The sequence below is a fragment of the Neoarius graeffei genome, chromosome 3 (genome assembly GCF_027579695.1).
Source record: "Neoarius graeffei isolate fNeoGra1 chromosome 3, fNeoGra1.pri, whole genome shotgun sequence".
Lineage (NCBI taxonomy): Eukaryota > Metazoa > Chordata > Actinopteri > Siluriformes > Ariidae > Neoarius > Neoarius graeffei.
The window spans coordinates 22,644,739-22,659,510 of record NC_083571.1 but is presented as its reverse complement, the minus strand read 5'-3'; the positions used below and the strand labels follow the sequence as shown (position 1 = coordinate 22,659,510).

General features: G+C 42.5%; 1 protein-coding gene across 3 annotated transcripts in view; it reads right to left on the bottom strand.

The window, feature by feature from the left end:
* Nucleotides 1–14,772, bottom strand: part of pds5a (PDS5 cohesin associated factor A) — a 162,708-nt gene that overhangs the window by 7,847 nt on the left and 140,089 nt on the right. For all 3 annotated transcript variants that reach the window (XM_060916509.1, XM_060916511.1, XM_060916510.1), the window contains exons 24-31: nt 10,315–10,438; nt 10,019–10,223; nt 5,524–5,638; nt 5,227–5,359; nt 5,005–5,124; nt 2,776–2,844; nt 2,433–2,587; nt 2,255–2,339 (exon numbers count right to left, since the gene is read on the bottom strand). In XM_060916509.1, coding sequence (XP_060772492.1) covers nt 2,255–2,339; nt 2,433–2,587; nt 2,776–2,844; nt 5,005–5,124; nt 5,227–5,359; nt 5,524–5,638; nt 10,019–10,223; nt 10,315–10,438 — 1,006 coding nt within the window. The remainder of the gene's footprint in view (nt 1–2,254; nt 2,340–2,432; nt 2,588–2,775; nt 2,845–5,004; nt 5,125–5,226; nt 5,360–5,523; nt 5,639–10,018; nt 10,224–10,314; nt 10,439–14,772) is intronic.

The following is a 14,772-nucleotide window of genomic DNA, read 5'->3' as shown; positions in this document are numbered from 1 at the left end:
ACACACACACACACACACTAGTGCAGTCATTCGGAATCAGAAAGACGACCAATGAAATGAATAAATATATGATAAACACACAAAAATACAGGTTACTGACATGAGAAATTCGATAATTTTTTTACGTTAATAAAATTACACTCAAATTAAAATGAACATCAGAATTTGAAATAAATAAATTATCAAGACATGCAATTACAGAGAATATTGAATTTACTTTTTCAGATATAGAGGCAAGGTCGTGAATGATGTTATGAGTTATGGGAAACATTTTATTGGATTCTCGCAAAACGGTTTTGCGAGAATCCAAACAGATTCCTGCAAATTTTCACGAAATTCTAGCCCTGCATCTTGTGAAATGTTATAGACCCTTTTCAGTCACGTGACCTTCGTAAACGCGACCACCATTTTGGACATGTAGCGGACTTCGGCTCGAATTGGTTTGAATGCGAGGAAGGCGACAAACGGAGAACATACAAGAAAAAGGAGCGAGATGCAGAAAACACCTTCGCTATCCAGCGACGTAGGGCATTTACAGGGCGAGCAGAGGGAGAAATAACAACAGTAACGACACATTAGCAACGCCGTACAGAAATAACGGTTTATGGCACAGACCCTTTCGGTTCTCGCTCATCTAGCTGCTACAATGACTGCTTAGACTGCAACAGTAATACCTAACACACATTTAAGTATCCGTCGTAAAGACGTGAAACTCGTCGAGTGACGAGTGTGTTCATTGATAAGCTAACACAATCTAAAAGTAGACATACCATCACACTGCCCTGGCGCTGTGTACAGTTTACCTTCTATGGTTTGTGCACTCACTATTTGCCATTACTTTCTCCAACCCAGTGTTACAGATTACAGGGAACGGCCTGGATTTAAGAGACAAATACATGCTCCTCTTGTTTTGAACACTTAGCCCATGTTTATATTAGACCGTATCAGCGGATCATCAGATTAACGTTTTTAAAAGCGATTAGTGTGCACACAGCAACACCAATACACGATTCGTCTGCACACAGCAACACCAATACACGGATACGCTCGGCTCCGCAGGCATCCTGCGCTCCAAATCACTCCGCCCTGAACAGCGAGTGCCCTCTGGAGGGTGCGCACTCCAGCCCTGCGCAGCTCACACAGCGCGCGAGTGAAGTGCACAAGCCACGATTCGGGACTGAGCCGCTGTGTGTGAGATCCCAGCGCAGATCACTTACCACTCGCAAGTGGAAGGATGGCAAGCCTAAAGACAATCTTTTTTTTTTTTTGTTACATAGTCAAGAGAGGTGTCGGATCACTGGATCCAGTGTAAATAGCTGCCGGAGCCAACGCCCGAGGTTCCGGAGCGTGCTCCGGCTTGCTCCCCCTCAAATTAAGCGCTGTTTGTAGGACACTGCCTCTGATCTGTCCTACAGTCTACCAACAGCAAAGGAACACAACGCTAGCTAATGTCGTTAGCTAATAGCTACTACAGAAGAACAAAGAGGTTACAATGGGTTATTTTAGCCTATTTGGTTACACACTCGCCGCCACAGAATGTTAACAGCAATGTAATGCCTTTTCTGGCTAATTTTATTCGTCTTACCTCCAACAAAGTGGTCACTACACAAGCGCTGGTATGCCGAGGGCTGCCAATCTGTTAATGGCCGCTATCCATCTTCTCCGTCGGGATCCGATAAAATGATAAACCTTGCCCTGTTTGTTGATGGTTACTACATCCAGGTGCACAACAATATAGTGGCATGATGGAAGTCTTGCTGAAAATAAACACTTTCTTTGCTGCCGTTCCTCAATGCTGGCTGTGGTAAACTACTGGTAGTACACGTCCAAAATGGCGGCCGCGTTTGTCGTGACGTCACGTGAAAAGGGTCCATAGGAGAAGATTAAGTGCTGTCTTGTTGACAAAAGCGAGTTGTACAAAGTATCAACATCGGGGGTGCCAATAATTGTGGCACACAATTTCATGTAAAAGAATTATTTCTTAATGTGGGATTTTTTTTCCCCACTGAATAAATGCACTTGAATTAAAGGCTCGATTTTTTTGCACTGTTGTCCTATATTATAAAAAAGAAAAAAAGAACTTATTAGAAGCCTAAGAACATATCTTAACGAGGGGTGCCAATAATTGTGGAGGGCGCTGTAGTATTCATGTTGCCAGCCTATTTCAAGGATAACAGAGAGAAAATATTCCAAAAAACGTCTGCATTTTGTGACTCGTGGCTCTGTGGCACTTGAATAATCTGAATAAACTGACCTTCTTTCCACCATCCGCTTTGACGATCTGTGGATTCTCTTCGTTCTCTCTTGCTCCTGCTTCTGATGCATTAGAACTCGTGTCCCTTAAATCAAGAAGAAATACAGAGGAGATTTTTTTCTCCCCCTCAGGATGTTACGTTAAACAGTATACGCTAGAGGAAATGAGAGCACCGTACTTGTTCTTCGGAGTTGCCGGAGAAACAGGCTGGGAGTTTGTGCTGGCATTGCTTCCGCTGTTGGAAACTGTGGATTTAGTATAAGGTCTGCGTACTGTCGTAACCACTAAAGGCTTGTTCACTGCTCCCAACACTCCCGTCTGCTTCGGCTGTTGCTGTAGAACACGAGCAGCGGTACACGGAGTCAAATCGATAAATAACAACAGCAAGCCGACAGATTTTGATGTAATCAGTCATCTTAGTTTATATTTTCTCATCATCATTATCTTGATGCAAAACTTCACATATATTCAGTAGCACGTAAAGAACATTGAACAACAAAAAAAAAGCCTCTGGAGCGCACCTGAATTTTTCCAGTGAGCAGGACATTTCTGGCCTCAGCAGACAGATAGTCCTTGTCGTTGATGAAGTCCTACAGGGAGAAGGATAAATTAGTGTTACTGTGCTTTTATCCCAGTTTGGTCATTTACCAGTTCCTTGGGGAAAGACGAGGGCGGGTGAAGGCTCGGGCGCATTTCCTCTGAGAAAAGGAAAGCCAGTCACCGCAATGAATTCCTACTCATGCTGGATTACAAGGCGCACACACACACACTTACACTACCGTTCAAAAGTTTGGGGTCACTTTGAAATGTCCTTATTTTTGAAAGAAAAGCACTGCTCTTTTCAATGAAGATCACTTTAAACTAATCAGAAATCCACTCTCTACATTGCTAATGTGGTAAATGACTATTCTAGCTGCAAATGTCTGGTTTTTGGTGCAATATCTCCATAGGTGTATAGAGGCCCATTTCCAGCAACTATCACTCCAGTGTTCTAATGGTACAATGTGTTTGCTCATTGCCTCAGAAGGCTAATGGATGATTAGAAAACCCTTGTACAATCATGTTAGCACAGCTGAAAACAGTTGAGCTCTTTAGAGAAGATATAAAACTGACCTTCCTTTGAGCAGATTGAGGCCCTGTCCACACAACAACGGCAACGAGATTTTTTTTTTTAAATATCGCGTCCATATGGGCAACGGATCAGCAAAATATCAGGTTCATATGGCAACGCAACGCTTGCTGAAATTGATGCAATACACATGCCACACCACTACGTGCGCTGTAAGATGGTCCCATCGGAGACACCAGAACAATAGAAGTAGACGTATGCGCATAAATGCGCATGCGCACAATGCAGGGATGCAAACAGCGCGCCTTTTGGCGGATGCCGCTTTTTTCACGGCTGAATCGCGCAGATCCGAATTTTTTTTTTTAGGGGGGGCGTTGGAGTGTCTGATTATAATTTCAAAGTAAATTCTGTATTAAAATTACTAAATAAGCAAATCCGTTACAGTCCATGAAACAGGAAGTATAAGGATGAGAAAAAAACAGTTTAAATGGGGAAGCTGCGCACATTTGCGCAGTCCTGCTGCTCAGGCTGCACAAATGTGCGCAGCTTCCTGATTTAAACTGTTTTTACATGATTTTACTGATCCTGCTCACTGGAAAAATTCAGGTGCGCTCCAGAGGAATTTACTTTGAAATTATAAATCAGACACTCCAACGCCCCCCCCCCCAAAAATTCGGATCTGCGCGATTCAGCCGTGAAAAAAGCGGCATCCGCCAAAAGGCGCGCTGTTTGCATCCCTGACAATGACTATCCCTGTCACTGTCACACGCACACACTTTCTCACTCCCTATCCTATGGATATAGTCCCTTTAAATCACGTGCTCGTTTTTTGAATGGAGACGCAGAAAGAGGAATGAACTGGGGTAGATGGAAGCCGGTACGCCAACATTCTGAGATCCTCCAGAATTCTTTAATGGTCTGGAATAAATTGAATGCTACATGTTGATGGATTACTTTGTTCTTCTACGCCCTTTTTGAGGAATGTATTGTCGGACTTAAACCAACATCTGAAGAGGTGAGATCGCTCCTTTTTTTTTTCCCTATTTTTGCTGGGCTTGACTCTGCCCTAAGGGCTATTCTCTCTCTCTCTCTCTCTCTCTCTCTCTCTCTCTCACTTTGCACCATTACACAATAAATATTCACAGTGAAAATATTTTGTAAGCGCGTTTCATGAACCAAGTTATAGGATTTGTTGACAACTCGCATCGAGTTCGTTACACTTCTACCCGGCGTGAAGCACTCACAGTCATGTGGTTGTGACGTCATCGTAAACAAATCCGTTCTACTCATCCAGACGACTTCGCAACGGCTCCGTTGCCAGATTTTTTCACTCTGGAACCTGTTCTCAAAAGATTTCGTTTTGGGGCACCCAAAACGCCGGTGCCGTGTGGACGCCAGGCCGAAACGATAAACAATTTTATCAGATTCACCAGAATCCGTTGCCGTGTGGACAGGGCCTGAGTTTCTGGAGCATCACATTTGTGGGGTCGATGAAATGCTCAAAATGGCCAACAAAATGTCTTGACTATATTTTCTATTCATTTTACAACTTATGTTGGTAAATAAAAGTGTGACTTTTCATGGAAAACACAAAATTGTCTGGGTGACCCCAAACTTTTGAACGGTAGTGTACTTTAAAGGGTTGAAATGCACTATTAATACATTTTGAAGGAAGCACTACCTTATCGGGTGGAGTGAAGAACTTAACGGGCAGCACAGGCTCTTTCGGCGAGTCCAAATGACAGGAAGTACTTTTATTTGTGATGACGAACAGTGCCACATCACAAACGATGTACAGTTTCTGTTGACCATGAGAGAAGCGAAACGAAAAGCTCAAAACAAGACCGAGGTGAACGTTCAGACACAAACCATTTAGGTGCGCGAAATGCCGCAGCTCACTGACCTCGTTGGCCTTTGGATCATCAGGTGCTTGAGCGTCTTTTGTCTGCTTGATGTTTTCCACCATCTTTCTTAGGAACGAGTGACTGTTATTCTCATTCTTCGTCATCAGCACCTCCAACATGAACCACAAGCACCTGGTAAAAGGAAGAGAGAGAGAGCAGGCTGAAAACACCACATCACACCTCCCCTCTGCAACTAAGAAGGGGCAGAAGTAGTTTGGCTATAAAATCAACCCAACGTAGCAGCAAATACACATCTCAATCATCTCTGTTCATGGGAGTGTGTGGGGAACGCTCACTCTTTGATGTCTCTGAGCTGTTCAAAGTCCTGTGGCTTTGTAAAGTCCGGGTCGTGTGCCAGCAAATGGATCATATACGGCACCACATACTCTGGCAAAAGGGACAAGAGCTTCTCTGGAGAAGAGGGAGAAAGAGAGGCACGTTTACTTTTTTAAAAATTATTATTATTATCATTATTTTATCAGTGTTTTCAAAAGACGTTGCGATATTATTACATCATTTACTGGTATAGATTTGTGAAAAATACAACTTTTTGTGAAAAGGTTTCCGTTAGGTGGAACAATCCACCCACCCAACTCACGATTTAAGTCAATTTATGATATTTGGGTTCACTATTTGCACAATATTTTTGGGAAAAACTATTTAAAAGAAAAATTCATTACAAAAAACAGCCCTCTTCATCAACTTAAATATTTATTTTGTTACTAAAAAACCCCAACCCTTTTATTTCATTTTCTTAATAGCCAACAGTAATTATTTACCCAAATTTGTAAAGGTTGGAGTAAAATACAATAACTATTAGGATTTCCCCAAAGGGATTTTCAATACCAATTTACAATGCAATAAAAACAAGAGTGCTCTGAGAGCACAATATCCCCGGCTGGGAACTAGGCTGTAACTCTGGTAAAATACAAGTGAAATGAACGAAATTGCAATATGCGTATTACCGACATATAACAAAGGAGCCTGTCAAGTTTCGTGGAATTCCTCCAAAAATTGTGAGAGGAGTTGATTTCAGAAGGTGAGTACCCTTCCTGGGACGGACAGACATCGCCACGACATAATCCCCCTTCGGGCCTTTCGACCAGTGGGGGATAAAAACTATGAGGGAAGTTGATTTCAGAAAGCAAGCACACCTTGATATTTCTTATTATGGAAAGGCACATCTACATCACCTTGTTAACATGTATGGACCCTTTTCACGTGACGTCACGACAAACGCGGCCGCCATTTTGGACGTGTACTACCAGTAGTTTACCACAGCCAGCATTGAGGAACGGCAGCAAAGAAAGTTTTTACTTTCAGCAAGACTTCCATCATGCCATTATATTGTTGTGCACCTGGATGTAGTAACCATCAACAAACAAGGCAAGGGTTATCATTTTATCGGATCCCGACGGAGAAGATGGATAGCGGCCATTAACAGATTGGCAGCCCTCGGCATACCAGCGCTTGTGTAGTGACCACGTTGTTGGAGGTAAGACGAATAAAATTAGCCAGAAAAGGCATTACATTGCTGTTAACATTCTGTGGCGGCGAGTGTGTAACCAAATAGGTTAAAATAACCCATTGTAACCTCTTTGTTCTTCTGTAGTAGCTATTGTTGACTAGCTAATGTCAACAAGTAGCTGGTATGTTACTGTAGCAATGTTTACGTTCAGTCATTTGGATGACTGTTAAAACCTTTCAGTCTCAAGTTTTTCCTTTACTGTATTTACTAGTTTACTGTAATTATGATCCGGCAGCTATTTACACCGGATCCAGTGTAAATAGCTGCCGGAGCCAACGTCCGAGGTTCCGGAGCGCGCTCCGGCTTGCTCTCCCTCAAATTAAGCAGCGCGCGCCGGCTTGCTCCCGGAGTGCTCCGGCCGAGGTTCTGGAGCACACTCCGGCCGAGGTTGCCCTCAAATTAAGCAGCGCGCTCCGGCTTGCTCCGGAGCAAGCCGGAGCGCGCTCCGTAACCTCGGCCGGAGCACTCCTGGAGCAAGCCAGAGCGCGCTCCGGAACCTCGGACGTTGGCGTGCATGTGTATGGCGATGGGTTTTTAACGACATAGGTATACAGATCATGTGGGCCGAAGTCAGGTAAAGACGAGGGCTTCGTGTACTTCCGTACGTCAGTGAACAATCCTGGTGGAAGCAGGTAAACGTCGTTCTCTAAGCCTGCTAACCTCCATTTTTGCAAATACCTCTCCCTCTGCTCGCCCTGTAAATGCCCTACGTCGCTGGATAGTGAAGGTGTTTTCTGCATCTCGCTCCTTTTTCTTTTATGTTTTTCGTTTGTCGCCTTCCTCGCATTCAAACTGATTCGAGCCGAAGTCCACTACATGTCCAAAATGGCGGTCGCGTTTACGAAGGTCACGTGACTGAAAAGGGTCTATACCAAGTTTCAAATCCGTATCATGAATAGTTTTGGATATATGCTCTGGAAACGAACATTGCTCTTCGAAACTAAGTCAAAATCTATTTTCTATGTAAAAATTTGAAATATATATATTTTTTTCAAAAATCCAAAATGGCAAAAATTCACATGTTGCTTGATATGTATACAAAGTTTCATTTAGATATCTTCAGTAGTTTTAAAGATATGGCACGAAAATGTGACCGGACAGACGACCGGAACCCGTTTCTATATCCCCCGCCAACCTTCGTTTGGGCGAGGGATAATAATCTGAGAAATCTCAAAAAAACAAAATCTATACTTGTCAAAATCATGGGAAGAGAGAGAGAGAGAGAGAATAAAAGTAAAACTTGCAGCTTAGACAGCTATAATTCATCAACGGGCGCACAACTCTCTTTGGGCAGAAACTTTCAAATTTATAATGGTAGCAAGATATAACAGTCTATTAAATAATTAACTAATCCATTTACTAAAAAAATACGTCAATAACAAATATTCCTTTTCTTAATAAACTCGTATGAACATTCCACTACCTTCCACTTTCCTTAGCTTTCAGCAGTCTGTAGAAAGAGCTCGGGTTTCTTTTCAAATCTATTTCTACAACTCCTCTTTTCTATTTTCGGTCTGTTTGTGTGTTTTAGCGACATTAGTGCTGCATTACTTCTGCCTGTGCTGAAGTCATGCGCATTCCTGCTATTTGATGTTATTGCACCCTCTGGTATCTAAACTAGGGATGGCGAAAACTAAAAAAAAAATCTTGACCGACCACAGAGCCTCATTAGCCGGTTAAAGTCGGTTAACTTATGAGTTTAAACAGGGATGCAAACGGCGTGCCTTTTAGCGGATGCCGCCTTTTTCACGGCTGAATCGTGCAGTCAGCCGTGAAAAAGTCGGCATCTGCGCCTTTAGTTTGTGTGGAGAGATATGATCTGCAATAACATGCATTGTTGGCTACAGACCGAAACATACTTTCAGAATGCACTGGCCAAGGCAGGACTAAACTCGATGTGCCTTCTAATAATAATTAAAAAAAAAAAACAACAGAATAGTAATTTGTAAGCTAAAAAGCCTGTGTCTACACTTTTTTCTTTCGCCAAGTGGCAGCTGTGTTCAACTGTGGCGGGACATGACTGAATGGGTGTTTCTGATTTGTTAGCCGTCTTTAACTGGGGCGGGAGGGCGGGACATGACTGAATGGGTGTTTCTGATTTGTTAGCCGTCTTTAACTGGGGCGGGACATGACTGAATGGGTGTTTCTGATTTGTTAGCTGTCTTTAACTGGGGCGGGAGGGCAGGACATGACTGAATGGGTGTTTCTGATTTGTTAGCTGTCTTTAACTGGGGCGGGAGGGCAGGACATGACTGAATGGGTGTTTCTGATTTGTTAGCTGTCTTTAACTGGGGCGGGAGGGCGGGATATGACTGAATGGGCGTTTCTGATTTGTTAGCTGTCTTTAACTGGGGTGGGAGGGCGGGACATGACTGAATGGGTGTTTCTGATTTGTTAGCTGTCTTTAACTGGGGCGGGACATGACTGAATGGGTGTTTCTGATTTGTTAGCTGTCTTTAACTGGGGCGGGAGGGCGGGATATGACTGAATGGGCGTTTCTGATTTGTTAGCTGTCTTTAACTGGGGCGGGAGAGCGGGACATGACTGAATGGGTGTTTCTGATTCGTCAGCTGTCGTCCTTACACCGCATGGCATGCTCCAAAATCGGCAGCTTCAAAACGATTGATTTTTTTTTTTAACCGACAACCAAAAAAAAATTAACCAGTTGACATTGATTCGGTCAACCACCGGTCAAACGGTCATCGGTTAACATCCCTAATCTAAACAATGCAATTACAGCTGGGAAAAACTATTACGCCGCCCGATTCACACCGTCAAATCTGTACCGCGATTCATCATTACTGTTCCATGCCTTAGCTTCTGCACTTGCATCCATTGCCACGCCTCAACCGTGATTAAAACATTCAGTGGAAATGTTAGAATCTCGTTTGACAGATTGAAACCAGTCACATCACGTTTATTATCACAGTATATTGTTATAACTTATTTTTTATTATTAGTTGCTGCTATCATCACATTGTGTGCAAGTTTAAAAAAAAAACAAAACATCATAGTTATGCACGTAAATGAAAAAAAAACCCCAAGCTTTATACAGATACAGTACCAGTCAAACGTCTGGACACGTGAATGTTGAAGTGTCCAGACTGGTACTGTATCTGGTTCACTCCGATCCACGTTAGATCAGTCGAGAAGAGTTTCTTTGATGTGCTGTATGTACCGCATGCAAGTGGAAAGGTGCAGTGATGATGATTATCTGTTATAGATAAGCTGTACATGTATTCCATTTATATACATCTCCTTACCCTGGGCCATGGGATTCTGTTTGATGTATTCCCTACGGACGCTAATGTTTTTCAGTAGGCACTGTCTGGCATGGGCACGTCTCTCTTTAACTGGGTCTTTAGCGCACAGAGCAAAAACAGCCATATACTCCAGGGGCAACAGCAACTTCACCAGAGCCATGTGGAGCTTCTGAGCAAAGATCTGACGGACTTGGTAACACTCGTCCTGTGGGAAAAAGAGATTTTTAACATTTTCAAGTCAGGACATACACATGCATGTTGGCGTGTGTGTGGAGAGCTTCAGGTGTAAAACTCACATTAATGACCAGTCCGCAGAGCTGGAACTGTTCTGGTGTGATGATGTCGTGGTAGCAGGGTTCCTGTGCCAGTTTCAAAATGGCACTGCCTGCTGCCAGTCTTAGCCGAGACATATCTGACTTACTGCGCACACAGAGACATGGCAAATTTTAAACCAAAGCGGTCGAGGCAATTTAACCCCATTTTCTCCCCAGTTCCCACCCACCAGCCCGGGCTCCAGCATCATAGGACAGCTTCCAAAAAGGGAGCATGAACGCTAACAAGTGCTTCCCCAAAACATGTGAAGCCAACCAAACACCGAACTGGAAAGCACTATGTACCGTCTTCTGGATACAGGAACTCGTAGACGGCCATGACTGACTTGTCTCACTGTGACTCCCGGGGAGAAAGTACACCATAACAGAGTTATCTTTGCTGCGACTATGAATAAATGCCTGCAATGCACGTGTTTTTGTGCTCTCTCAAGTACAATATGCTCCGTGTGTGCATGCACGTTAGATCTAAAAAGACAGCAATTAAAAATTCTGAAATGTATTTCTTCTTCTAGCTAGCAGTACCAAATGTGGCATTAGTGAGATCATATAACAAGAACCAATGTTTAATTTTTTTTTTTTTTTAAATTTCCCCCCAAATTTTTGATATGGTCAAATCCCATCCACCAGACAACGGCTACCAACTAGGGTCGCTGGGCATCAGGTGCTTCCTCCGAGGCACACGACACCAGCCGACCACATCTTTTTAAACTGCACAATACGCAGGTGAGTACAGGTAGTCGTCGACTTACAACTGTGTTTGGTTACGACTGACCGGTCCTAAACCGATCTGGTCGCAAGTCGGCCTATGTTAAATGAACGTAAGTATATTGTGATGTTTAATGATATTGTAATCATCTTAAAGTCTTAATCAACATTTTCTTATTTCATTACCTTGGCTCATTATTTGGTTTAAGTCAAACACTGCATACTACACTACGGAAGCCGAGAGAGGCCCTCTTTTTTTTTATTCACCTTGTTATCCCGAGATAACGACATAATTAATTCAGGATCTCGAGAAAACAACTCAACTAATTCGAGATCTCGAGAAAACAAAACCGTTATTCCGAGATAACGACATAATTAATTCAGGATCTCGAGAAAACAACACAACTAATTCGAGATCTCGAGAAAACAAAACCGATATTCCGAGATAATGACATAATTAATTCAGGATCTCGAGAAAACAACACAACGAATTCGAGATCTCGAGAAAACAAAACCGATATTCCGAGATAACGACATAATTAATTCAGGATCTCGAGAAAACAACACAACTAATTCGAGATCTCAAGAAAACACAACCGATATTCCGAGATAACGACATAATTAATTCAGGATCTCGAGAAAACAATACAACTAATTCGAGATCTCGAGAAAACACAACCGATATTCCGAGATAACAACATAATTAATTCAGGATGTCGAGAAAACAACACAACTAATTCGAGATCTCGAGAAAACAAAACCGTTATTCCGAGATAACGACATAATTAATTCAGGATCTTGAGAAAACAATACAACTAATTCGAGATCTCGAGAAAACAAAACCGTTATTTCGAGATCTCGAGAAAACAAAATTATTCCGTGATCTCGAGTAAACAGCTGAGAAATGGTTCATTCAGGTACTGCAAGAGACTTGTGATATGCTGACTTTGGGGCTGTTTCTCATTCTGTATAGACGCAACTTTGGTCATTAGAATGTCTGGAATAATCGATCGCCTAATAAGGCAATATTCTGATGAGGGGTTGACACAGGGAGAGATTGCATCAAGTCTTTTAATAAGGGATAATTTCAAAATTAGTCCGCGGCACCCCTGCAGAAGACTGGCCCCCCTCTCTCTCAAGGCATCGTAAAAAGCCATTTCTGCTCTGTTACATGTCAGCCAATTTCTAAGTCTTCGTTGTCTGACCCACAGGGGGGCGCAGCTCTGCTGTGTTTTCATGATCTGTTTTCTCGAGATCATGAAATAATTATTTTGTTTTCTCGAGATCACGGAATAATTGTTTTGTTTTCTCGAGATCTCGAATTAGTTGTGTTGTTTTCTCGAGATCCTGAATTAATTATGTTGTTATCTCGGAATAATGGTTTTGTTTTCTCAAGATCCTGAATTAATTATGTCGTTATCTCGGAATATCGGTTTTGTTTTCTCGAGATCTCGAATTAGTTGTGTTGTTTTCTCGAGATCCTGAATTAATTATGTCGTTATCTCGGGATAACAAGGTGAATAAAAAAAGATTATATGAAGGGCCTCTCACGGCTTCCGTACTACACTGCGTACAGTACAATTCGTTTAATATGTGCAAAACAAAAAATACGAAATACAGGTGTAAAAAATAGAAAACATTTTAGTTTGAAACATACCAAAATACAAATGTAAAAACAGCAAAATACAAAATGTAGTGATCGCTGGCATCACTGGTGCTTGGCTGTGGGTCGTCTACGTCATCATCAGCTGTTGCAGCGCTCGGGCTGGCGGGAGCATTTGCTCGTTTCATAAACCAGGAGCTGGGGCGGAAACTGTATGACGGAGTGCGCGAGGGCGCACGAGAGAGACTGCGCATGTGCCTGGAGCTGGGGCGGAAACTGTCGTACGCTCAGCTAGCTCAGCTGGGAAACACTTGCCAGTCATAACCAGACGGTCGTAAAGTCAATCGGCCGTAAGTCGACGACTACCTGTATAGAAAACTGCACGCGTGGATTGGTTGAGAAATTCTGACTTTCTTGATAATCGCCTCGAGCGACTTGGCGGCCAGTCGCTTTGTCACTATACATGACGAAGAATTATAAATGATGAAAGAAAATGCTGTTCCTAAAAGCACTAAAGACCCTACAAAGTTTGGTCTAAAACTATTCGAAGGTAAGGTGGAATTGGGATTTATTTTATCGATTTCGAAACAAAGGATTTTATGTGACTCGCAGAGATAAGTGACATTACATTTGTATTACATTTTTACATTTACATGCCACTTTTGAAGGTTGAAATAATTTTTAAAAAATGTATTTATTTATTAATCAAATCAATCACTTGTGTATTTATACTAAAACAATTCTCCGCTTCAAGCTCAGCGAATATCAGCGAATAATAACCCAGACAAACTCGAGGTTATTATTCACCAATATTCACTTCACCTTTGGCGAATAATTGTTACTTAGAGCGCGGCGTAACACACTTGGAGGAAAGCGCCATCCGCCCACTTCCGTATGCATGCCCTCACAGATGCCCATGATTGGCTAGCTTCACTGTAATTGACAGGGGCGAAAGTGTATGCCACGCCTCCTTGAGAGATCGCGTTTCTCATACCTGCAAACTCGTCAGAACAAAAAAGGTGACAGTGTCCGGGGGGGGGCGGATAATGGTGACGCCGACACTGAACTCAAGTAAGTGTTAAGAAATAAGAAAACAATAAAAGAACCAAAACACAAATTATATTATACTGAAAAACATTTATTTTTTCCTTCTCTAGCCTGGACAAGGGCTTCACAAACACTCTTACGCACGCAAACACCATGGAGGGAAACTGAAAAACACTATTTTTCAGTATGTTTTGCATGAATAATGAAAATGAATGAATACTGATGCACGAGTTTTAAAGATCATAGGATGAATCGCAGCTCCCTGTGCGTCTGTTTTGCAACAATGAGACTGTTGCGCAACATTTTATGTAATCTTGCAATGTTTTACTATCAGTGCGCGATTTATCAGCTTCAATTTGCCACGCTTTGTCACTAGTATATAAACTCTGTATAGTCAGCTGCTTCAGACCACCACTGACCATGGATGCTGCTGCACCAATACCTCCTCGCCGTCTATTGGGATTGCTGAATGTCCGAGTACAACTCCAAGAACTCCAGCGAAGACGTTTGGGCGTGCTGGCATTACTTATCCGTCGTCGACTCTAACCTGACTCGTACGTGCACTCGTACCATGGATTCGTTAATTGCACGAGCGCCGCGCGTTCAATCGTCCAATTACCAGATGATTCGCGCCACCCTATCGCACTATCTTACAACACCTGCTTTCATTGTACAACAGTCGCAAGATATATCGCAAGATTTCATGCTTTTGCATTGCACAACGGTCGCTTTAGACATGCAGGTTTTGCACGACTACTTTTTCATATGCGATTATTTCGGCAACAGTTAACGATCAATATGAAAATGTATCGGTCGCACGAATGTTTGGTCGCTTCTGATCGTGATCCAATTGTGAAACATGCTTTAGCAAACAAATATCTGTTGTTTTAGCTCCAAAAAGGCTGACTTACCTTCAATTACCATCAGAGTTTCCACATTAGGTTCAGGGGTCTCTTAACAAGCGCGAACATAGATGGCAGTGTGTTTCAAGATCCTGAGGCAAAGGCTGAGATTCCGATTGGTCCAGAAAAAATGTCAATTATAAGAATTGTCCAATAATGGCCTAT